The sequence below is a fragment of the Idiotropiscis lumnitzeri genome, chromosome 8 (assembly GCF_059441095.1).
Source record: "Idiotropiscis lumnitzeri isolate Australia: NSW breed Sydney's pygmy pipehorse chromosome 8, RoL_Ilum_1.0, whole genome shotgun sequence".
Classification (NCBI taxonomy): Eukaryota; Metazoa; Chordata; class Actinopteri; order Syngnathiformes; family Syngnathidae; genus Idiotropiscis; species Idiotropiscis lumnitzeri.
The window spans coordinates 6,922,814-6,946,895 of NC_142398.1; the positions used below are offsets into that span (position 1 = coordinate 6,922,814).

The following is a 24,082-nucleotide window of genomic DNA, read 5'->3' on the forward strand; positions in this document are numbered from 1 at the left end:
TTTCTGACGCGGCAGATCTTTTGTACAAATGCATATGAATATATTAGAAAGCAAATAATGAGTTGCCTACAAACAACTATTACATTCATGCCAATGCATAAAAAGGAGTCGGATTTTTTCACACTTCCGGTTTGGTAGCTGCTGCTGCATGCTGCTCTGACGCAGCAGACTGTGCATGCCTCTGTGCGTGTGTGCAGGACATGGCTGCAAGGGTGTGTCCTCGGTGCGGCAGCGGACGTATGAAGGAAAACCGACAGTACATCAGGTACACATGAGAAAAGAGAACGTAGTAAGACATTCATATTTTTATTAAAATAGAAACACATATCTCTGATTTTCTTGGTGGGATGGATAAAAAAACGGCTTTACTGTATCTTCTGTGCAGAAGCTTACAATTAAAATAAAAGTGCTTAGTCTATACAGAAGCATCAAATAGTGGACATCCCTGCAGTTAATATTAATAAACGTGCTTCTCAGCACAGCCTTAAAAAGTTGATCTTATGTTAACTGATGACTGTTTCAACTACGTTGCTAATCAAAACAGGAGCATATAAAGTGGTTAAGTGCTGTCACGCTGACATTGTTTAATGCATCTCTAGGTTCCATTTGGGTATTTTTTTCCTCATCAAGAGTCCTTTATATGACTCAAATTTCACTCACATATTTGTGTTTCAACATTTGCAAATTAACGACTTTCACATGGGGAAAATGTTTTCTCTGTTAGTTGCTGACAAACTCACGGGTAAACTGTTTTTCTGTGCAGGTCTTTCAAGTCTAATATACAAAAAACAATTTTGCTTTTGCGCCATCTTGGGGCCAAGCAACTCTGTTTAAGTAAAGGGAGGAGAGTCATTATTCAGGCCATAGCCTTGGGAATTGCAAACCTTTTTGTGTGGCTGTCACTTGCACATTCTCTATTTGCGGTAGCATTGTTATCATATTTTGCAAAAATGCCTTCCCTGTCTGCAGTTAAGTAGAAAAAAAACAGTACTTGCAGAAATACAAAATACTCGGGCCTGACCGATTAATCCACTGGCCAATTTAATTTTCGATTCGTTCCTTTAAAATTGGATGATTTTTTTCCATCTTTTTGACACTTGTTTTTTTATTTACACATTGCAATCTAAACCAAAGATAATGACTTACAAACACACACAAACAAAGTCCTCATCGGCTGAATAGTTGGTTGTCAGGATTTGACTCTGCCAAATATCATAATCGGCATCCGTCTCAAAAGATCCATCGGGCCCTACTAAATAATATTTCAAGACCAAACAGCAGCCAATAAAAATAATCTTCATGGCTGAATGTCTGGCCACTGAGAGGAGCACAATACTCGCAATGGGAAAAAAAGGCACTGACGCGTCAATCCGGCTTGAAACCAGATTAGAATCCAGACATGCTGCTGTTTTTATTGGATCTTCTTGTCCCCTCCTTCTTTGTGCATATATTTGTTGTACTGGTTGTCGGTGTTGAACAGCTTGTCCCACCAGGTGAAGGTGGAGGCGTAGTTGCCTACAAAGTTCATGTGGTGGAAGTCGTGGAAGCGAGCACCGGCGTAGAAAGGCAGCAAGTGCAGCGGGTTGATGGGGATGTCGTACCCGCTGGGGACGGCAAAACAATTTTAATGTGTTTACTGTACCTTATTTTTATTTTTTATTTTCATGAGGTCAGTGTCGCCTGTGTCATAACCTGGGAAAATGTGAGGTCAATGTCAGACACGTACCTGTGCACATCGATGGTCTCCAGCAGACGCACGGCAACCCAAGCCCACAGGAAGAAGACGTGGTTGCAGAACATCATAATGCCGATGAAAAAGCCCGCCCCCAGGATGATGGTCTCGGCGGGGTGGGCGTACTCAGCCTGCATGCCAAATGGCGCCTGGAGGACAAATAAAGGCGGGCGTCGGATCAGCGGGGGTCGCCGGATGTTGATTTTGAGTGTGTTTCCAGGACTCACGGTGAACTCATGGTGGACTTTGTGGATGTGCTTGTAGATCCTGCGATGGTGGAGAAGTCGGTGGAGGAAGTAGTGCCACGCGTCTTCCACCACTGCGCAGCCGAAGCACTGAGACACGATGTACGGCCTGGACACACCCATGCACACCAGAGTTATAATAAATTGGGATTTTTCATTAGATTGATTTTAATTTTGTTTTGGCTTTTGTTTTTAAAATTCAGTTACTTTTCAATTCAATATCTTTCTCAAAAATAATGTTTTATGCGGAATCACTGGTCTAAACACAGCATTCTGACTAATTATTGTGTTTTTGGAATATAAATTAAGCAGCAAAATCCAACCTTTTTGATTCATCTGAGAGCGAGCGGCCATTTTTTCACTTGCTATCAAATGAAAATGATATCCCGTGGCTCAGGGCTCAAGTAACGACCAATCACGGCGCACCTGATTTCAGCATTGGGTCACATGACCTTCGCAAGATTAGCCCTGTCTTCCCTGAGTCTTTAGCAACTGTTATGTCATTTTCAGTTGACAGCAAGTAGCAAAATGGCCACCCCCTGTGATGGATGAAAACGGCTGGATTTTGCAGAGTAATTTATATTCCACAAAAAGTAATACGAATCTGACTGCCGTGTTTAGATTAGTGTTGGCACATAGAACATATTGTATAGAACTTTTTTGACTTCACTTCCCCTTTATTGCTTGAAAGACAAAGCAAATTACAAAATAATTAAAATATTTACTTTGCATTGACATTCCAACAATGCAAAAGCACAATGTAGATTATTTATTTATTTTAAATTAATGCCAGCGGTTCACAAACTTTTTAGTGCTGTTGACCGTGTGTAGACAGTTTCGAAGACTGGCATTAAAACGGATTCAAAATATCACTCACCAGATCACTCACCATTTAATGTGTGTCGTTTTTAAAACATCTACATTGAATAAAGTCATTTGTACCAAACAAAAAGATTTGGTGACAAAGCGTCACTTGGCATCGCTCTTGCATACTGTGTACCCGCGGCCGCAGGTATAAATCTAGTGGCGATTGGGCTAGATGAAGCTAGCGACATGAGGCTGATCCCTGATTCTTGCCCCTTGCGTTTGCATCTTTTGATCATTTTCTTTGTGATAAAACACTTTTGACCCAGAGCGTGGGGAAGACGTTTGTTAGCAACAAAATGATTTAATTAAAAAAGAAAAAAAAAAAAACATCAAATTTACCAGTCCGATTTGCAAGACTGGATGAAATATTTACTCGCGCTGTCTCAAAGGCGAAATGTGACCATTTAAGGCAGTCTGGAGAATTGTGCTCACAAAATCATCTGTCTGGCCATACGCATACTCAAAATATAAACATCAGTCTGAAAAGACACTCCATATAAACGTGAAGATACACAAACACACAGCATGTAAATATCAGCGTGTCCATTCACACAACACTGACCATCGCGGCATGGAGGCCCAGTCGTAAGGGATGTTGAAGAACTCGGTGAAGTAGTACGTGCCGCAGATGAGTGGCAGCTGGATGAAGAAGTGGTTGAACAGCAACATCTTGAAGCAACGCCACTGCTTCTCCCATGTCTCTGGCTTGTCCTGTGCGCACACACGTGCACAAGCACACACATGACTCGCAATAGTCACTCGCACAATCAGGGTTTACAATTTGCGAATAAGCCTATTTGTGTTTTTTTTCTGCAGAACCTTTCCTCCATTATTCGCTGAAAATCTATTTGCTGTTTAAATGCTCATCCCAAAGCAAAAACAATTACTTTGGCACTGACTGGAATTTTGGTGGTGTTGTGTGATTTAATTTGTTGATTGATTCAGTGATTTTTCATCTGCGTTTGAGATGTCCAGTTATGTTGGTGGCACTTGAGTGCACATCATGCACCAAAAATTGATGAGACAAAAAAAGGACATCATACAAAAAGTCAAATGATGGTCTGGGGCTGCTATGTCTCTTCAAGACATGGACAACTTGCTGCTGTGATTGATGGATCGATGAATTGTGCTCTTTACCAGAAAGTCCCGAAGGAGAATATTTGTCTTCAAACTGAAGCATGCTTTGGATTCTGCAGCAGGATTTATCCAAACCATTCAAATACACTAGCAAATTAACTTCTAAGTAGCTTTAAAAAAACAAACACACAAATTAAGGTTTTGTTGTAGCCTAGTCAAAGTTCAGACTTGAATCCAACTGAAAAAATGTGGCTTGACCTACCAATAATTGGTCATGCTCAAAAATCTTCCAGTCTGGCTAAATTCTAGTGCTTATTATCTCGCTTCAGAAATGGAAAAAAAATCATTGCCAGTTAGAGAAAATGGTTGCCTTCAGTTGATGTTGCTAAGGGAGGCCCAACCAGTTCTTAGGTTTCCAGATTCAGTTCTTTTTATGTTCACTTAAGTTATCATTGTCTAATATTAACATTTGTTTGATGAGCTTTAATATTAGAGTGGAGAAACAATGCAAAAAATGAATTTGAGGAGAGGGCAAATGCTTTTTCACAGCACAGTCCTTGTTTGTGACAGCGTCAGTTTGGCTAGAGCCCCAAGTGAAGGTGGTTTGTTCGTGTTGAATAATTTAACAAATATATGCAGTCGTTTATGTAATATAGTATCATAGTTGCACACATGCTAGATGCACGCTGTTGATTAGAGCTGAAAGATTGATCATTTTTGGACCGAAATCACTATCTCAGACAGCGCGATTCCGAGATTGTCAAAGATGCGTTTTTTTAAAGGGCTCTTGTGCGCCACGTTCACAAAACAGGTCACACTAACCTACGGCGTACTGATTAAAAATAAAAGCGTCACACACTCACGCATAACCCCGAAGGTAATTTATTTTGCCGCTGCTTGAATGCTAGGTGCCATGCTATCTTGCACAGTAGCAGCAACGACCTGCGTGAAGCGGATCATCTCCTGTGTGGTGACAAAAAAAAACTACCCCACTAATAAGTAGTGTTTTAACCAAAGAGTAGTCACTAAGCGTGCTAATCGCTAAAGTGAAATACAGTCAGTGCTTTGGTGTAGAGTCGACTTTTGACTGAAGTCTGGTTAGAACCGCGTTAGGGTTTCGAGACGTAAAATAAGATGACGGCTATATGAGCAATTTAGCGGACGCTCTCAGACCGAAAAACGGCAATGACTGACGTCATCATAACGAAGAGTACTGAGTTTTGAGATTTATGCAATAATACGTCTCAAAATATATATTTTATTCAATTTTGCTTAGTTAAGGGACAATTATTCTTTTGACAAATAATCTGACATTTATGTACAAAGAACATGTACATTTGTACAAAATGTAAAACATTTCTAAAAATGCATTCTCAAAAACACAATTACAAAACAAATACACTATTATACTTGACAAGTAGTTTTTAAAAACTTGAGGAAGAACTTCCCCCTCACAAAACCTCTTCAGCGTTCTTGAATCATTGACGTAATCGTTTTTGTTTTATTTAATGGTATTTTCTGCAAATTTTAAGTGGCCATTGTGAAGAAAATCGTAATAAAATCAAAATTGCAATATTTATCAGAAAAATGGCAATACAATTGTTTCCTAACATTGTTCAGTCCCAGTGTTGATAAAGTGTTTATAGTGTTTATAAAGCTCTCTTTTTAAAGTGTTTTGCCGCCATCTTGTGGAATTTTAATACAATTCCAAACCCCTTTTAGGGAGGACAAGATAGAGAAGAAACACACACTGACCGGCTGAATCTTGTACTTCTGCATGAAGGGTAGGAACTGGAAGAGGAAGCCAGGGAGGCAAAAGAGGAAGTAGATCAACTCGTGGACGATGAGGGAGCCCCAAGTGGCAATCTGGAATTTGGTGTAGTTGTCCAGCATGTAGTCCCACGCATGCTTGAATGGGGACTGCAGAGGGTTCCTGGGCAAGAAGGCATCCACGTATTCCGCCGCCAGGTAGGCTGAGCTAAAGATGTTCGCTGTGCCGTTCACCTCCATGACTTTGACAAAAAGAGAGGCATAAAAAAAAAATTTTCTTGAAAGGGGTACATATTGAGTTAACAGTGTCAAATTGGCATGAGGATTATGATAGTGTCTTTTTAATCTCACAGTCCCTGGACACAAAAAGTTTGACAGATCCTAATTTAGATGTCACAAATGCCAACATTTCGTCTGGCCACCATAAGAGCGGTAATATGACAACTGGGTACTCACAATACAAAACACACCCAAAAGACTATTTCCAAATGAGATAACGTGACAAATTGACCTTAAATACACATTAGAAAGGCAAGTGCTGTGCTTACATTTGTTATCACACTGCTATGATAAAATGTCCATTCACTTAACATTGCATTGTGTCATTGCCTAAAACACTTTTTTTTGTTAATTGCATACCTAGCAGCTCAACTTCTGATAATGTTTAATTTCTAATCACTTTAAACAACTAATAAATGTTATTTTGATCATATTAATGTAATGCAGCATATATTAGACGATCATTAAAAGTATGTGTATGTCATCTTCAACACGGCTTATCCTCTACAGGAGAGGCCGACTTCACCCGAACTGGTCGCCAGCCAGTTGCAGAGCACTCACAATCAGAAATCACTGAGCTGGAAGCAATTCCACGGTGCTCGTGTACAACTACACTATTGCCAACCCTCGTTAACAGCATACTAATATCCATCCATTTCCTAAGCCTCTTCTCCTCAATAGGGTCGCTGGAGCCTATCTCAGCTGAAAAACAGGCAGTAAGCAGGGTACACCCTGAACTGGTTGTCAGCCAATCGCAGGGCACACATTGACAAACAACCATCCGTGCTCACACTCATACCTAGGGACAATTCAGAGTGTTCAATCAACCTACCATGCACATCTTTGGAATGTGGGAGGAAACCGGAGTACCCGGACAAAACCCACACAGCCACGGGGAGAACATCCAAACTGCACACAGGAAGGCCGGAATCTAACACACGACCTCTGCACTGTGACGCCATTGCGCTAACTCGTCACCCATCGGGCCGCCCCGCATACTAATATATTCAGTATTATATGTTAGATAAGCACGTAATACGGGTGTCCATATTTTTACATACAAAATATAATATTACAAAATATTACAGAAAGCAAGTACTTATATAAAGATTTTTTTCAGAGATTATGAACATTTTTTAATTAAAATACATGTTCCACGATTTAAATTAAAGAAAAGGTTATATGCGAAGACAAAGATTTTTTTCCTTAAATACACGGTAAAAAATTATTTTAAGAAACAACCAAAGTCAAATGTACATTTCAGTTACAGGTGTAAAATAAGCCCTTTCACTACACTAAAACAGCCATTTTGACCGATTTTACAGCAAATATTTAACTTTTAATGACAAAGTCAGGCTCAAGTGGGTGCCCTGCAGTTCAACTAGCGGTGTTCGTATCATTCTCCATTTCACCATGAACGACGCTAGTTCGTCATTTTATCCGTCGCTTTAGTCTTTAAATAATAAATCCACGTATAAAAGTTGAGCTAACTGTCCGCTTGTTGGCATTAGCACTCACCTTCGCACTGGATTGTGTATAGTGTGATGTGGGTGCGTGCGTGAGTGCGTGTGTAGAGTACCTGGTGGCGTCGCGCGTCAAGTAGTCTAGTGAGTAGCTTTCCGATTGGCCAGGGGGGAGAGCAACCCTACGTCAAGGGAGGTAGCGGCGTCTCTGATTGGTCGGCCACATGAAGCGATGATAGTGAGATTGAGGCTCTCCACAGCGACAGCCAATCAGAAGCCGAGTGCGGCTTTCATAAGGTTTTCATACGTGGGGAGGTTGCGCCTTAATAAATACGTCGTGGACAGATCACCAAACTTAAGAAACGTCATAAGAAAATGGACAGAATTTTCGTTGATAGAAATGTCTAATCACATACTGAGGAGGGGGAAAAAAGTTAGTTTTGGTTGTTTTCTCAGAGACGAGGCATATTGTAATGTCATTTTGCCTAGATTTTTTTCATTTTGGGATTTCTTTTAAAAACAGTTTTTTTTTTTTTTTTGAAAAAGTAATGCAAAAATGGATTTTGATTTTTATTCATCTTTTTGGGAAACAAGTGTGATTTTGGAAAAAAAATCATTTGACAAAGGACATTTTATCAAGCAAAGGGAAAAAAACAATTTTAATTCAGTTTCCGGTTCCTCTTTTTAAAAAAAAAGTGCTTATTAGAGCAGATGTACAAGATATACAGTGAATATAAAAAGTTTAGACACCCCTGTCAAATGCCAGTTTTGGCAATAAAAAATTAGACCAAGCTAAATTTCCAAATTTCTTATATGGTTAGTTCCACACATTCTGTACAATAACTGAAAAAATCTTCTTGAGAGAGTACCATATGTACAAAAATGTGCGCACTCTCATATGTTGGGGCTTTGGTCAGAATTGACCAATTCAATTCAAACTCGCGCTAAATAGGAGTTAAAACCAATTTGCCACTATTTTAAAGTGCCGCTGATGAACCACAAAGTTCTAGTAGGCCTGTCCAGACATTTTTGTAGTCGCATCTTACCGCATGTCATTTGAGTTGTACAAGTTAAAGGTCATATTAATGTGGGGAAATTTGAGGTTTACGATACCACACAAAAACCTGACACTTGAACAGGGGTGTGTGGCTTCTTGCAAAAGCTAAGGGGGAAAAAAACACAGTGGACAATCCATCCATTTAAATAGTTTACTAATTTGGCAAATATTTTTAAAAACATGTCACTGTATGTCATTTCACAGCTTTTTCATTTGAAATACAAGAAGCATATGATTTATTAATAATGCTCTACAAAACATGTAATGAGAAGAAACATATCCAAAGTCAATATAACCTACAACGACAGTCCTCCATGTACAGTTGACAAAAAATGCAGCGAAAGCAGTCACTAAAAAATGGAGGCGCGGGGCAGGGACGCAAATAGTTTGGTCACTTTCTGGAACTAAAGAAGATGCTGTAAAATTGGCACATTCATAATATCTCAGTTTACAGGGTTTATCCGTAAAGGAGTTGAGCTCAGGGAAGCGCATGCAGTGTGCAAACATGGCTGCCGGGCAACAGTAAAGCACGTGCAATACTGTAAGCCCCCCTCACAAGATGAGCTAGCTAGCTAGCACCCCTGTTCAGGCCAACTTGCGTTTGGCAACCTCCTTCCCTAAGGCTTCTCTCTAGATATTATACAGAAAAAAAAGTCTTATTTTTAAGCAAAGAGTTGGAGGGTACTTTTTTGGCGGAAAAATTGTACCTTTTTAAAGAGGGGTATATTCCTATTTTTCTAAAGAAAAAAACTGAGAAGAATGCTAGAATTGTTGGTGGGGTGACCTGTACTAAATTTATTTTTGAGAAAACAAAATTTGTTTAGTCAGATTTTTGTTGTCTATTTAAAACGAAAATTGTTTTTAGGATTTTTTTAATACTACAATCTGATGAAATTGTAATTTTAAAAGAGATATAGAAAATAAGACCCCTACAAGAAAAAAAGGTTTTAAAAAAATATCGCTTATTTAAAAAAAAGGAAATTGGGTGTGAGTATATTTTCAATTTTGGTGTGTGTGTGTTTGGTTTTATAACTTATTTAATTTTTCATGAAAAAATAATTCAAGAAAAAAAATGCCATATTTGAAATAAAAAAAAATAGTTTTGATCCCCAAAAATGGAGTGGTTATTTTTTTCCAAGAAAAAAAGTCATTTCATCAGAAAGTCAAATTTTCAAGAAGAATACCCTTTGAGGAAGTCATTTAGCAAAGGAAAACGTAAAAAAAAAAATGTAACTGCGCAAAAAAGTATATTCAGAAAAAAAAAAGGCCAGATTTTCTGTCGGATCCCCCAAAAAGTGTTCCTCTGTAGAAACACCCACTAACTGTTTTGTCACTGTGTCCACGAAGGGTGCGAAAGGCATCGCGAAAAGGAAAGACAAAGCAGCCTACCGTTTAACATTCAGGCGCTCTTGAACGCTCTCAAAAAAGATCAGCGGCCAAGCACAGTGCATTCATGCAGCCGTTGACTCAAAATGCACACAAACGCACACAAATAACGGAGAACCTTTGAAAGCAAGCGCACAAATACGCACAGACACTCCAGCGAGGAGAAGATTTTCATAATCCCACTTCTAGAGCAGCAGCCTCCCCTCTAGTAAATGTTAGCACTTTTAGTAGCATCATGTCAGTAGTCATTTGGCGGCTGTGTCTGCCCCGCCTCCCCAGTTGGCCAGGTCAGGTAGGGTCACCCATCCACCCGCCCACGACGGGATTAAAACACGGGTTCAAACCCTTCCTACTCTCATGTTAAGTGCAAAAAAATCTTCCCAATCGCCAACATCATCATCTTGGTCGTCCTGGCTTCCGCCTTGCAACTTGTCGGCGTCAGGGACCAACGTGCAAACGTCGCGTGAGACAACGACAGATCTCACGTGAGAATTCGGCAGTATGCAATTTCTGCTTCTAATCGGCAGCAGGCGGTGCCAGCAGTCATAAGGGCTTGTCGATCACAGTCACACCTGTGGATTCAAACCAGTCAGAAAAAATAAAACGAAAAACAGTTTTATTTTTCTCAATAACAAAAAAAAAGGCTTCTATGTTGACATGATAGTGTTTCCTTTCCCATGATTAAAGCCCCTCCCCAAAAGGTTGCATGTTTTTAAATTCAGATTTTTTTTTTAGAGCAGTGATTCTCAGTGTGGTACTCGGGCTCCCACTTTTGGTAGAAGACCGAATCACAACCCAAGTACAATTCAGTTGTATTTAGCTTTGGAATTATTTTATTTTATCTTCAGGGACTGTTGTCTTTTTTCATATACCTTTTAAATGCAATATATTTGAATTATATTGATAATTAAATATTTTTTTTTCTATTTTCTTTGCTTTTTATATTTTTACTGTTTATATTTATTTTCTGGTATTTTAACATTATTCTCAATAATGGCAAATGTTTTTTCATGTAGAAATGTCTTAATTTCGATTTTTGTTTTCTTTTGTGGTAATTTTTTTTTATATTTCTTGTAGTATGGCACTTTAATTGCCGATCATTTAAATTTTTTTTTTTATATTTAACTTTAACTTTATTCCTTTAAACTTTGGGGTATGATTTCTCTTACATCACCTGAACTTTCATTACTTGATTTATGTGTAATTGATTTTTCTTACTCCAAATTCTTTTGACTAAATTCTTTGATAATGGTCTTCTTTTTTTTCTTTTAATATTATAACTTTTACTTGTAATATTCTAAACAATACAGCCCCTGTCTTGTTTTTGATAAATACTTAGGCCTGCTGAGCTCCTGTAATTTATTGTGGATCATGAAAGTGGTACTTTGAAACCAAATTACTTTTTGGCATGGTACAATGTGAGAAAAGATTGAAAACCACTGTTAGAGACAAAAACAGATTATAAAAGAAACAAATTCCAAGTTGTAAAAAATTGCAACTGCTGTGCCTTTTTGTTGTGTTTGTTGGCCCAACCCACCTGCATAACTGCGTCCCGTGCTCATGCAGCTGGGGAGCAGTGTCCACTTGTCTGAGTTGGGGTTGTAGAATTCCACCGACGCCAAATTGCAGCTGCCGTCATCCCCACCCACCACGTAGAGCAGGTTGTTGACGGTGCACACACCTGAAAGAGACACGACACGTCACATCAGGCAGCGTGAGAGGCCGCTTTTTTTTTTATTTTGGCGCGTTCTGGAAAGATGTTTAAGAATTGATTATCTATTATCATTTATTACGCCCATGAACTAATATGTTCTTTGTCCTCACCAGTAAAGCAATTCATCATGGGTAGAAAACGACTAGAACGGTATCATGTCACTATTGGCGCTAGTAGTTGTCAAATAGTGCACTCTTTTGTCTCACTGATAACATAGTCATTCTTATAGTGTGCCCTAGTCGTTCTACTAGTGTGCAAAAAAAAAGCCTGACTGAAGTGCAGAAGCAGTTGTGGGAAAATAGGTCTGAACAAAATCCGCATTTATTCCGTAATGTTCCAACGAGATTGTGGTCCATCCTGACGAGCTCACCTGCGTTTCGGCGACACATGTTCATATCGGCCACCTGCCGCCAGCTATTGGAGGCAGGGTCGAATACTTCGCAGCTCTTCCTTACCAAGGGGCCGTCATGGCCACCTACGGCGTACAGCAAACCCTTTAGCACGCCCACACCTGGCACCGGAAGGTAAATAAATGTTTAAAGGGTGAATCCCCACAGAAGGAAGATAAAAAAAGAAAACATCACCTGCGCCGCTGCGCCTCGTTCCCATCTCAGCGATGTAATTCCACGTGTTGCTTTTGGGGTTGTAGGCTTCTACAGTACTCAGACATTGCCTGGTGGCGCCGTCGTACCCACCGATAGCATACAGGATCCCTGACAAACGCACAAATTAAACAGTTAGTCTACCATGATTTCATGCTGCAATTCCTTTTGGTTTGCGCACCATGGCCACCAGGCGGAGTATAATATATACATAATAAACACATGAAGATCATTAAGACGCAGTAACAATCATTTTTCGAAGAGGATAAAGAATAAATGTGTTTGGGTATTGTTACATTATCTGTTTATATGTGTTTTTATATTTTTTGTGTTTAAATACTCGTTGCTTAAATGGTTATAACTACCGTAGTGTGACATTGATACTAGTTTCAATCACCCTTCAAATATGTTTTGCATCGCGTTTTGGTATTAAACAAGAGGACTTTATATGCTTTGGTGAACGAAACAAGTAATTATTTTTGTTCCATGCTTAGTTTGGCAGTAAATATAACCCAAGTCGACAGCCTCATAAAATAAGAGCCTGTTGATAAAAACATAAATAAATAAAATACATTGATTGGAAATGAGAAATAGATAAACATGACTTAAAATGTGTTAAAAGGTTAAACACAGGCAAATTTATTATTTTATTAATGTTTTTTTAATTCTTGAAAATGATTCAACTCTATATCGAGACTCTTACTTTGAAGGGCACGTAGGGATGTTATGCCATAACATACAGGACCATAAATGCGCACTTTATATTATTTTTTTTGTTTCGAGTACTTAGTGATGAAGATCAAGGTGCAGTCTACTAAACAAAAGAGAAAATTTGAGGGAAACCGAGCTATTTAATGCTATGTTTGTACTTTGAGGTAGTTATACCTGTCCTTAAATTGATGATGTACTTATTACTGAACGGGATGTGTTTTGTTTTGTTTCTGAACTAAATAACCGAGCTGGATTCTTTGTGCAAGATGCAAGAGCACAATGCACTTGCTTGATTATATTATATATATTATCTCATCAAACTTTGTAGGATCTATGCGTTTTTACTCCCCTACACCCCAGTGAATTCCCAAAACAGAGCATTGTCTATTTAGGACAGTCAGAAGAACACGAATGACTGACATTAAATGTCAAGAGACATTTAAATATTTGGATTCATTCAGTGTTTTTTTTAACTGCTTTGAGTTTTGTACATTGTGTCACTTATTTTTGTCAACCATAAATAATAATGCTGTTACGGTATTACTGAAATATTCATTGGTTTACGCAACAGGGAAGTGGACTTTACTGTCTCAAACGAAATATTTGCCTTCAATAAACTTTATTAAAAAAAAAAAGAGAGGTAATGCAAATAGATTTTAAATTAAAATTAGAATTAAAAAAGCAACAATCTGGGTTGAGAACTATATTGTAAATGCAATAATACTTATAAGAAAAAGGGATTGATAACAAAAAATGTTTTTGTCAGAAGAGCGGAAATATTTTCCCGAAGGTTATTTATAGGTAAAATTGTGCGTCAATTGTATGTATAACCATTGTCTTTCCACTAAAGTAAGCCGGCAGTTCAAAATTATTCTTTGGTCTGTGGTCATTTATTTGATTTATACCATTACCACTACTTCAATTGCTGAACGTTATACTGGTCCAGGATTCTAGTTTACTGTAATCACCCAAGAAGTGTTACATAAACTTCACCTAGGAGGAGCAATTAAAAGCTTTTGGTTTATTTTTCTGCCAAACTGCATCTTATTGTAAAGTTTTAGCCCCGCAACACAAAGAAAAAACAAACAAACAAAACAAAAAAACAAAACCAAAAAACAAACATAACTTGCAACTTGATAAAGTTGGGGCACTTGAATGTGAATACTGACCATTAACAACACCAACTCCCACACTGCTACGTCGCGTGCTCATAGGCAACACGTGGAACCATTCATCCGTCTTGGCGTTGTATGCCTCAACGGTGGACAGACCTGCCAAAATGCACAGCGGCAACAAGTCTGAACAACAAAGCCTCTGCACACTTGGCCATTTGGATAGAATAGAATAGAATAAACCCCATAATTTTAATTTAGGGCTGGGGGGTGGTTGAGTCGACCAATTTGGTTAAGTCGACCACAAAAAATGAGGCAGCATTTTTGAGGACAATAAATTTAAAAAAAAAAATAAATCACTAGAGATAGCCATAAAATTAAGTTAGAAAAATAAAATGATAAAGGACATCATATACATTTTGCAGTTAAGCAATTAATTAAAAATTTTTTTTTAAAAATGGGTAATTGTGAATTACATTTTCTGCTATTCTGAGAGTACAAAAATTTTTTTTGAAAAGGGTGTTATTGCAATTTGTTGAAGTAAAAGAATTAAATGTCGAATTGTAAATTAAGTTAATAAAAAGTCAAATATTTGCATTAAACACATGTACAAAATACATTTGTAAAAAAATTGAAATAAATAGCATTTCCATTTAAAAAAAATAAAAAATAATGTCAAGTCTGTTGTAGTTCTTGAAAAATGTAAAGCATTATTATAAAACGACAAAAAAAAGCACATTCGATTTCAGTAGGACTACCACAAGTAACTTGGGGGGAGAAAAGTATAGTGGGAAAAAAACAATGCAGAATTAAATGACAAGAAACATCTAGCCTGTTAAATTCTTTCTGTCCTTAATTCAATTAAAGTTCTTAAAAAGTACAAAAAGAAATTTAGTTAAACATTTAAAAAACTAAAATAATGACACTCATGAAATTCTAATAGTCTTTTCAAGCTTTTGCTACCCCCATCCGACAAAAAGTAAACATGACACACACAAATAAATGGTGGTACCTGTGCTTCCGTCGAAGCCCCCCACGGCGTACAAAAGTCCGTTGAGCACAGCGGCCCCTAGCGTGGATCGGCGGTCTTGCATGCTGCTGACGCTGGTCCAGCGGTCCATCATGGGGTCATAACAATCCACCGTACGCACGCGCAAGGAACCGTTAAAACCCCCCACAGCATACACGCATGTGCCCACATAGACCACGCCTGAAAGCAACACAAAAACAAAGGTAAACAACAAATTTGAATGCAATTTCAATTGAATACGGATGGAAAATGTGTTTGAACAAATTTAGCTAATATGCGTTTTATATTTAATACACTGATGTATTAATTTGATACAAATCATTGATTTGACCACCATTGTTTAACTAAACTCGTCTCATATGTCCGTATTTTCATGACCATACAGGGCACCTAACAGTCTTAAATTTCCCCCAAAATAGCCTTATAATGCGCCTTTGCGTGGATCAAGTTCCAAAATCTGTAAATGTGTGACTTTCATGAGCGCTCTGCTGGACTGACTGGCAGCATTTCCTGCCGACACACTGCTTACAGAAGAAAAGGTGGATGTTACAGACAACAGCATCTGGAAATTAAAGGGTGAAGGGTGGGCAATAAAGACGACACAAAAGGCACACCTAGTTGGAAACAAGACGAGGTTGCCCGAGATGGAAGACGAACTCGGGAAATGGAATAATGATCAAAGAACAGCGGGGAGAAGCGTCTCTACAGCCATTATTGGACAGCGGCCAATAACGTTGGCAAAAAAATGCTTTCGTTTTGTGAAACGGTGCCTTCTATCCATCCAGGTAAAGACGACAATTGTGCAGCAACTTCCAGCGGATTACAAATAAAAGATGACCATCTTCCTCTTGTCCTGCAGTACAAAGATTGCATCACCAACATGGACGAGGGGCCGCGCACTTTCGACATCCAGGTGAACCACACCGTAAAGAATAAGGGGACCAGCACAGTAGCCGTACGCACAACGGGGTATGAGAAGTCGGCTTTTACTGTTGTGCTGGGTTGCCATGGTAACGGACAACCTGCCATCTATGGTGATTTTTAAGATAAGCTGCCTAAAGAATAGTTTCCATCCGGAATCATCATTAAGGCCAATCAAAAGGGCTGGATGGAAGAGGAGAACATGAGGAAGTGGCTGAGTGAGGTGGACATAAAATGCCCGGATGTTTTTTTCCACGCGGCAACCTGCCTGTAGATCTGTGACTCCAAGCGCGCCCATCTCACAGCCGCTGTGAAAAAAACAGTGAAGTAAATGAACTCTGAGCTTGCCATAATTTGGGCAGCCTTGAAGCAGGAACACCAACCGCTGGACTTTGGTGTAAACAGGTCGTTCAAAGTTAAGTTGCGTAATGTGTGGGTGCGTGGATGACAGATGGCGAACACAACTTTACTAAGACTGAGAGGCAGCGCAGGGGAAGTTATGCCACAATTTGTGAGAGGATTGTGCCTGCTTGCAATGTTGTTCAAAGCTTTCACAAAAGCCGAAACGGGATCGGGGGCCGACAATTTTTATGAATAAGGCGGGAGGGTCGAGGCCGGAACGGTACAGAGAGTGCGGGGCACTGACCGGCAAAATAAGGTCAAGTGCCCAACTCTGCATTTGCGTTGTGTCAAAGCCCAGGTTTATCAGGCATGCATTCTAGTTCCCCTTTTTATGCATAAGTAAGTTACTATTCTGATTTATTATGAGCATTAGCTTGGTGAGCTTTCTACCTGCTCTGCACCTGCGGGTGGGCAACTCGGCCACCTGGTACCAGCGCTGCTCGTCAAAGTCGTAACATTCAACACTGCGGATGGCTTTGGGCGCCTGGCCGCCGACCACCACCATCACCTGAACACAAGGAGCAGCTGGTGTGAAGATGTTTCATTTCCCAAGATGTGACTGTTAAACAGGTCTATTTGATACCTTTGGGCAGCAGGCGGGAGTCCGCACGCGCGTGCGCGCCGTTTTCATGAGCGCTCGCTGGTCGGCAGGCAGCAGGTGATACTTCATGGCCTCGATCAAGTAGTCCTTGCATGCGCTGCTGTTCTTGATGAGGGACTCCTCCTCCACGCGCTGACATCATAAACAAGCGTGTCCAATCAGATGCCAGAATGTATTTTCAGGAACAGAGCATCGATTGTATTGCCCCTCACATGTGGGCAAGGAGAGCCAATCGCAAACACACAAATTGTTAGTCTAAAAGCAAACTGTCCAAGTCATTTTTTAACTTACCGTCAAAATATTGTTAAAAAATAGAAATGTGCTATTGCCTTTTTTTTTCCTTCATAAGAACGGGACCAAGTGTTTTTGCTTGTTCAATTTGTTGTGTTATTTTTTTGTTCTAAAATTATGTTCACTTCAATTATGTCACTTGACTAACGAAATACAAAATGAGAAGATTCACAAGGACATTGCATCACATACAACAATTAAACTTTATAAAGCCCGATTTATTTTTTACAATATTGTTAATTGTATTTTTACACAAAATAGTGATTTACTAAAAATTGGGGTTTTCCAGAGGAGACAGAACGGATTAATGGCATTCAAATCCCGCAGCCAAACAACACAAACACGAGTAGCACTTTAAAGTTACAATTAAAAATCTTCAAAACAAACCAAACTAAACCACATCCAGGCAGGCAAAATGCAGCAAGTTGTCACGCAAGTGTAAAAAGAAGTTAACTACTGGGGTGGTACCTGCACCAGGTATTCTCTGGTAAGCAGGGGCAGGCGTACATGCTCCATGAGGTGGGCCAAGTGCTCCTGGCGCACATCCTTGTCGTGGTTGACCCATGCGATGACCGATTCAAAGACCTACACGTTCACAACAACAACAACATCAGCTGTGTCGCCAGGCAAGTGTGCGTGGGAAGGTGTTGTGTGTGTACCTTCTCCTCGGTGGGAATGGTGAGTTTGTCGCTGGCGATGAGGCTGGAAACCTGCTCCATACCCAAATTGAGGAACTCCTCGCTACCGACCACCTCGGAAAAGTGTTGCTCTGAAACAACAACGACCTTTCATCACGCACTATGAAACGACAAATAAACGCCTCCCTCAAATAGACGAGTTCCTTTTCGCCGTGCAGAAAAAAAATTGGGAGACTTAATTACAGCTGGCCGGAACACTTATTAACATATATTACATCATCACTGCAACAAAACCAACAAAAACAAAAACATGAACATACAAACTTCAACTACTTCAGTTAAATGCTTTACATTTACACAGTTTAAATTGTAATATACAGTATACCGTTACTGTGAATGACTTAATATATACTGTGATATGAATTTTAGGTCATATCGGCATTTCATCCCTGGGGACGGAACGGTGTGTCCCTCTCGCCCATATTTGGGACGGAGGACGAGAAATTTATAAAAATTGCCAGACTAATCAAGGCCGGAAGTGGTTTTTTGTCCGTCCCTTTAATGGTCCCGAAGCAGGTCAAGTACCACGTGTATAGAATTCAAATATTTGCAGAATGAAATCTTGGAATGTTGTTTCGTGAACTGGCTCTTGAGCGAGAGAAGCAATGTGCATGGCTATGTGAAGAATCAATTGAGAGCCAAAGTAAGCCTTTTAAGTTGGGATTCATTTGACCAAAGGTCCGAGCTCATCTGTGAATTTGAGTCTCAAGGCCTCTACACACCAATCCGACATCATCCCTTTCTCACTCTCTCTCATAAAAAATAAAAAAGAACAAAGAAAATCCAAGCCCACACCGCCAGCCCAATGACCTGCATAGCAGTTGGCCTGCGTGAGTAGTTGCGAGCAGGCGTGCAGGTCCGCAAAGGCTCGTATGCCCAAGCAGTTGGACGGGTGCAGCTGTGAACTCAGGAAGTCGCAGCACGCCTTCTTCACCTCGTTTAGCTGCAGAAGCCCGGCAGCCGGCAGCAGAGCCTGACACACACACACACACACGCACAACACACACACGCACAACACACACATGCAATTGAGTATATCTAAACCAGGCATGGGCAAACTACGGCCCAGGGGCCATATGGGGCTCGTTAAGCGTTTTCATCGGGCCCGCTGAATTTGAAAAAGATTAAATGAATAAACCTTGTTAATGTTTTATTTTCTAAACGCTGTGGTTTTTCAAAGCCATATATATTGTTGTAATGCTTTTGTTCACTTTTGTTTAAAATTAAATGTATTTTTTTTTCTCCGATGAGGTGAGGTTACCAAAACACTCCATCTATCTGCTCCTGGTCCGGCCCCTGTGTCAAATTTTAGAACCCATGGTGGCCCGCCAATCAAAATGTTTTCCCACCCCTGATCAAGACAATATGCGATAAACTCCCAAGATTGTTTTTTCTTTATTTCCACAGCACGAGCAGTAACAGTAAAACTAGGTTTACAGTAAAACTAAACTGGGAGTGACAACAATCATGAAAAAGTGTGTCATTTTCGGTGAATTGTACTAGTGAGTCTTTTCGATCCATCAAAGTGATCTTAGGTCTCCCGTTTCTTGATTATTATTTTTTTAAATCAGCCATTTTCCCCCCTTTACTATTATTATTATTATTATTTACACATTCCAACATATATTAACATTTACATTAGTTATATATTTTTTGTAATCAGACAACTTTGAGTATTTTCCTATTTGTTGTAAAGTTAAATAAATACTAAAAGACAATGTATTGTAAAACAGCATTCTGCCTGTACTTTGTATAGTTTTGTTTTAAGCAATAAGGGATCAACAAATGTTATTTTTATATTTTTTCTAAATTCATCGGCCAATTAATCACTGGTAAACAGCAAATTTTAATCAAATTGCCTAAATATGTTCCTGAACATACATCGAAATGTCTACTTATTTTCTAGCACATCAGATTTTTTTACATATTGATTTTTTTTTTAGATCTATAAAAAGCTTGTGCAATATGTATTTTGCCGTGCGTTGTCATTTATAGCTAGGACTATTCAGAAAAAAAAATTCCAACTGTTGCTGAACCTAACCCTTAATTGTTTAAAAAAAGTTTAACTTTGTTTAAAGTGTGTAAGGGTAAAACTTTTTTTGTTTAAGGGTTTCTTGTTCACCATGTAGTATGGTGTATGCTACCTGTACATTCTCCTCTGTGACTTGTATCTCAGCAGTGTAGATGTAGTCCACCAGGAGTCCCAGAGTCCAGCCATCCATCTCCTTGATCCTCACGCGCTTGGCTCGACTCTCAGCCATCTCCCCTGGTGCACACAAACCGTTGTTTTTCCTTGTCGGAAATTTATTAGGAGGCGTGTCAGAGGAAGGGGAGGGCACCTGTGAACATGGCATGGAAATACGGGCTTCCGGCGGCGAGTACCACGCGGTGAGCAGCGATCTCCACGTCCTCCGCTACGATGGTGACGTCACACAACAGGCTTTGACTGTCGGTGAAGGACAAACACAGCGGATATAAAAAGTCGACACAGCCCAGATCAAATGCCAAGTTTTTGTGATGTATAAAACCAAAATAATAATTTAACAACTTTTTCCACCATTGTGACTTCACAACTTACTATTATAATATATTACTATTATTATTATGAACGATTATTTTGGCAGTTGACTAATCACCACCAGTAGTCACTATTAGTCGACTAATCAGATCACATGTAAAAAGATCATATGCATAAATCGAAGGCAATTTTTTGTAATTGCTTAGTGCATTTTAAAATGCAACCAAAATTATACACTATGCAGAGTTGCACTAATTCTACAAAACTATACTAATACTAATGACGCACTTTACGGCCTTCAAAACGAAGGTGCTGTTTACCCGAAGAGATCTATGTACCTGGAATCCATTGCTCATCCTAGAGGCCCCCTAAAGTTCCCGTATGTCTGTCACAGAAGTTTGAATTTTTACTCGGCGAATTGAATGTGAGCATATGCAGTATTGAATTTTTAGTGAGGTGCACTATTTTTTTGAGCAGTTAAAAAACGCATTAACACTGGACACCTTTTCAGTTCATGTTTATTTTTCGCGCTAAATAACCTTCATTGTGTAAGATAAGCATATCTTACACGTATTCAGCCAGTTCTTTATTCTTTTATTAACGTTATAACGTGCCTTCTAAGGTGAAATGTCTGTTCTTGATCAAGTATTTGGTCAAATAAATTACCCGCAAAAAATAGGAATTATACTGCAGTGCGACTTGTGTTTTTTTTTCTACCTCATGATGCATTTTTGGGCTGCTTCGATTTATACTCCAGAGCGACTTGTAGTCTGGAAAATACGGTAGGTAAATGTAATACATAGATTATACACAATGAAAAAATTTTAATATATAACATGTGCCATCATCAAGCTGGAGCCTATGCTAGCTGACTTCGGGCGAAAGACGGACCACATCCTGAACTGGTGGCCAGGCAGTAGCAGCGCACACACAGACACCGTCACTGAGCGGGAACAGAACCCACGCTGCCCACACACGTCGCGAGTGTACCACGGCACTATCAGTGACAATATGTATATAAAACATGTTTAAAATATACAAAGACGGGAATTAAGTCAACCCACCAACAATTGCACATATTAAGGTCCTCTGATTACAGATTAAAGAATGAGGTGACATTTTTAATAAATGTAGTGGAAAGCAATTGGAAAATTTATATTGGGTGTTAGACGGCATGAGAGTTTGCTTCCTTTGCTCTGTCAGCACACCTTTGAACAAGGTACTACACAAACAATAGGAGAAAAAGACAAATGTGGAGTGACTCATAATTATATTACCTGCGCAGCTCATTCATGACTTTGAAAGCCTTCCTCATATGTCGAGGGTTGAGTGTGACCGCACTTTGTCGCTCCCCGCCGTCCTCTTTGTCCAGAGTGTGTGGACAAAGTCTTGTGCACCTGTGACACACGCGTGTGGTGAGCCACAGTAATGACATACAACTTTATTTTTGACCTTTTTAGTTAGTCAACACACACGCCAGACATCATCCATGGACGGACGGACATTTTTGTTAACAGAGGAGCACGTCTGTCAGCAGCAAATGACTATGCGGAAATATGGAGGGGTGAATCGCAAATATGGTTTTACAATTATCCATCCATCCATTACCGGAGCCACTTCTCCTCAGAGGGTCACGGGCGTGCTTGAGCCTAACCCAGGTAACAAGGGGATGTAGGCGGGTACACCCGCGGACAGGTTGCCAGCCAAACGCAGGGCACACAAAGGCGAACAACCAGCCATGCTCACAAACACACCTATAGTGTCCAATCGACCGACAATTCAGAGTGTCCGATCAACCTACCGTGCATGTTTTTGGAATGTAGGAGGAAACCGTAGTACCCGGAGGAAACCCTCGCAGGCACGGGGAGAACATGCAAAGTCTACGTAGGAAGACCGGAGCCGTAATCAAACCCTGCACCTCTGGACTGTGAGGCAGACGTGCTAACCAGTCATCCACTGTTCCACCCGTTGTTTTACATTTATTCATTAATTATTTATAATCATTATTCACTCACAGACACATGCATGGACACACACAGCCTTGTGATTAGTGAAATTAAAACAACATGGGTCACATATCAATCCGGTCGGTGGGAATCGAAAGGTATAAAACAGTTTTATTTTTTATTTATTCGGCCGCACGTCATGTGTGCGGCACCTGTGTGTGACGTGGCACCGGTAGGTCAGTTTTCAACGGCATTTGGCTGACTTGGACCAATTAGTATCATACTAATTCAGGTAGCCTAATGAACCATGCCTTCACCCTCTGGTAGTTGTCTGAATAATGGTTGATCAAGTGCTTGCTTAGATTGTGCAGCAGAGCCCACATTTTAAATGTAAATATCACTAATGAGCAGGTAAAGTTTATGGTGGCAACATAAATTGCATTAATTTGTCAGAAAATGACAATTATTTTAGGCATTTATTTGAGAATCATTCATGCAATATTTTCACAATTTGGTCCCTGACAGAGTAGAAAGTTGAGGAAATCATTTTTGTTTATCAAAACTAATTCATCTTTATTCATTTTTTTTTCTTTTAAGCATATGCCACGAGCCATATAAAAATGGACGGTGGGCCACAAATGGCGGCCGGGCCGTAGTTTGCAAACCAGTGCTCAAAGATCAACTCAGTTTATTGCGCATAATTAACGGGAAGTGCTTTGCTCACGTGAAATACGTGGAGATATGGGTAAAATGGAAGTAAAAATAAATTTAAAAAAAAACATTTTTAAACAATAACAATCAACGGCGAGCACTAATTACAAGGCTGTGGAAGCACTCGTGTCATTGAGTTGCCTTCAATTATATCGTATGGCACACCCACGCAACCACAAAAAGAAAGGCAAAAATCATAAGTAGAAAATATCCCGGCAACAACATTCTAACGCAGCTTTTCAACCACCATCACCACCTGCGCCCCCAGTCTCCCCTCACACAGCGCCTGTCTTAATGCGGCAACATTCGTCACACCAGCTAACGTCAACACACACATTCTTCGTGATTTCTTCATTCAATTCCGTTCCTACTCACAGTGGATGCGTGTCCATGGTTCCGCTTGTATTCAACGGCAGCACACTTGGTTCAGCGGCATGCACCATTCCATATCCGCGCGGTGTTTTCGTCCTCCTGGTCGGTCGCGGCGGGTGTGGTGGCGGGGAGGGGGGTTAGCCACACCGGAGCCCGAGCGCGGTGACTCTCCGAGCGGAGGCGGATGCCGAGGCGAACCGGCGAGTCAGGGAGGAATACAGTGCTAGGTGGTAGCCACTTGATACGCTAATCACTGAGGACAAAGGAAGTGACGGGAAAGCAAAGGGAAAGTTTTAGGAATGTTATCCCCGTGCGACCCTCCTCGTTACTGGGTGTTGTGTGAGAGAAGACGGGCGAAGCTATGTGTTTTTCTTTTTTTCCTCCATTCTCCTCGCTGCTTGAGACGTACAAACAAAGAGACGTGAAAGATAGTCTTTCATGACCAGTAGGAGTCACCAAAAGAAACAACAGCGCCACCTAGAAATGGAGGACCAACGAGGAGGTTTCTCGTTAGGACGACTAAGTTTCTGCTTCCGACGAGAAACATATTACCCCCCTCCCATGTCACTTCAGGGGC

The 24,082-nt window shown here is 40.0% G+C and overlaps 2 protein-coding genes across 4 annotated transcripts; both read right to left on the minus strand.

Moving 5' to 3' along the window:
- Positions 1 to 290: 290 nt before the first annotated feature.
- Positions 291 to 7,683, minus strand: msmo1 (methylsterol monooxygenase 1). Of its 2 annotated transcripts, none has more exons than XM_088302835.1 (6): positions 7,550 to 7,683; positions 5,677 to 5,933; positions 3,407 to 3,555; positions 1,960 to 2,086; positions 1,727 to 1,881; positions 291 to 1,604 (listed from the first exon to the last, which is right to left on the minus strand). In XM_088302835.1, exons 2-6 carry the CDS (start codon positions 5,929 to 5,931, stop codon positions 1,412 to 1,414), a joined length of 879 nt encoding a protein of 292 aa, XP_088158961.1. In that variant the 5' UTR covers positions 5,932 to 5,933; positions 7,550 to 7,683; the 3' UTR covers positions 291 to 1,411. The 2 variants fall into 2 exon arrangements, with proteins under 2 accessions (XP_088158961.1, XP_088158960.1); XM_088302834.1 differs by lacking the exon at positions 7,550 to 7,683 and adding an exon at positions 7,489 to 7,534.
- A 1,781-nt stretch (positions 7,684 to 9,464) lies between these two features.
- On the minus strand, positions 9,465 to 23,958 carry klhl2 (kelch-like family member 2). 2 transcript variants are annotated; one of them, XM_088303186.1, is made up of 15 exons: positions 23,509 to 23,958; positions 21,754 to 21,873; positions 20,298 to 20,404; positions 20,103 to 20,224; positions 18,769 to 18,931; positions 17,920 to 18,029; positions 17,729 to 17,845; positions 16,952 to 17,101; positions 16,759 to 16,876; positions 15,028 to 15,225; positions 14,073 to 14,174; positions 12,175 to 12,303; positions 11,961 to 12,101; positions 11,414 to 11,557; positions 9,465 to 10,448 (listed from the first exon to the last, which is right to left on the minus strand). In XM_088303186.1, the coding sequence occupies exons 1-15, from the start codon at positions 23,574 to 23,576 to the stop codon at positions 10,420 to 10,422; spliced, it is 1,818 nt and encodes a 605-aa protein (XP_088159312.1). In that variant the 5' UTR covers positions 23,577 to 23,958; the 3' UTR covers positions 9,465 to 10,419. The 2 variants fall into 2 exon arrangements, with proteins under 2 accessions (XP_088159312.1, XP_088159313.1); XM_088303187.1 differs by lacking the exons at positions 21,754 to 21,873; positions 23,509 to 23,958 and having other exon boundaries at positions 20,103 to 20,250; positions 20,341 to 20,391.
- Positions 23,959 to 24,082: the final 124 nt, after the last annotated feature.

Coding starts and splice junctions, on each gene's coding strand:
- msmo1 (XM_088302835.1), bottom strand. CDS start 5,931: ATGGAGGTGAACGGCACAGCGAACATCTTTAGCTCAGCCTACCTGGCG. Junction 1,882..1,959: donor AAGTCCACCATGAGTTCACC/GTGAGTCCTGGA, acceptor TTTGTCCTCCAG/GCGCCATTTGGCATGCAGGC. Junction 1,605..1,726: donor GAGACCATCGATGTGCACAG/GTACGTGTCTGA, acceptor TGCCGTCCCCAG/CGGGTACGACATCCCCATCA.
- klhl2 (XM_088303186.1), bottom strand. CDS start 23,576: ATGGTGCATGCCGCTGAACCAAGTGTGCTGCCGTTGAATACAAGCGGA. Junction 18,030..18,768: donor GCAGGCCAACTGCTATGCAG/GTCATTGGGCTG, acceptor TTGTTGTTTCAG/AGCAACACTTTTCCGAGGTG. Junction 11,558..11,960: donor CATGTGTCGCCGAAACGCAG/GTGAGCTCGTCA, acceptor TGTCTCTTTCAG/GTGTGTGCACCGTCAACAAC.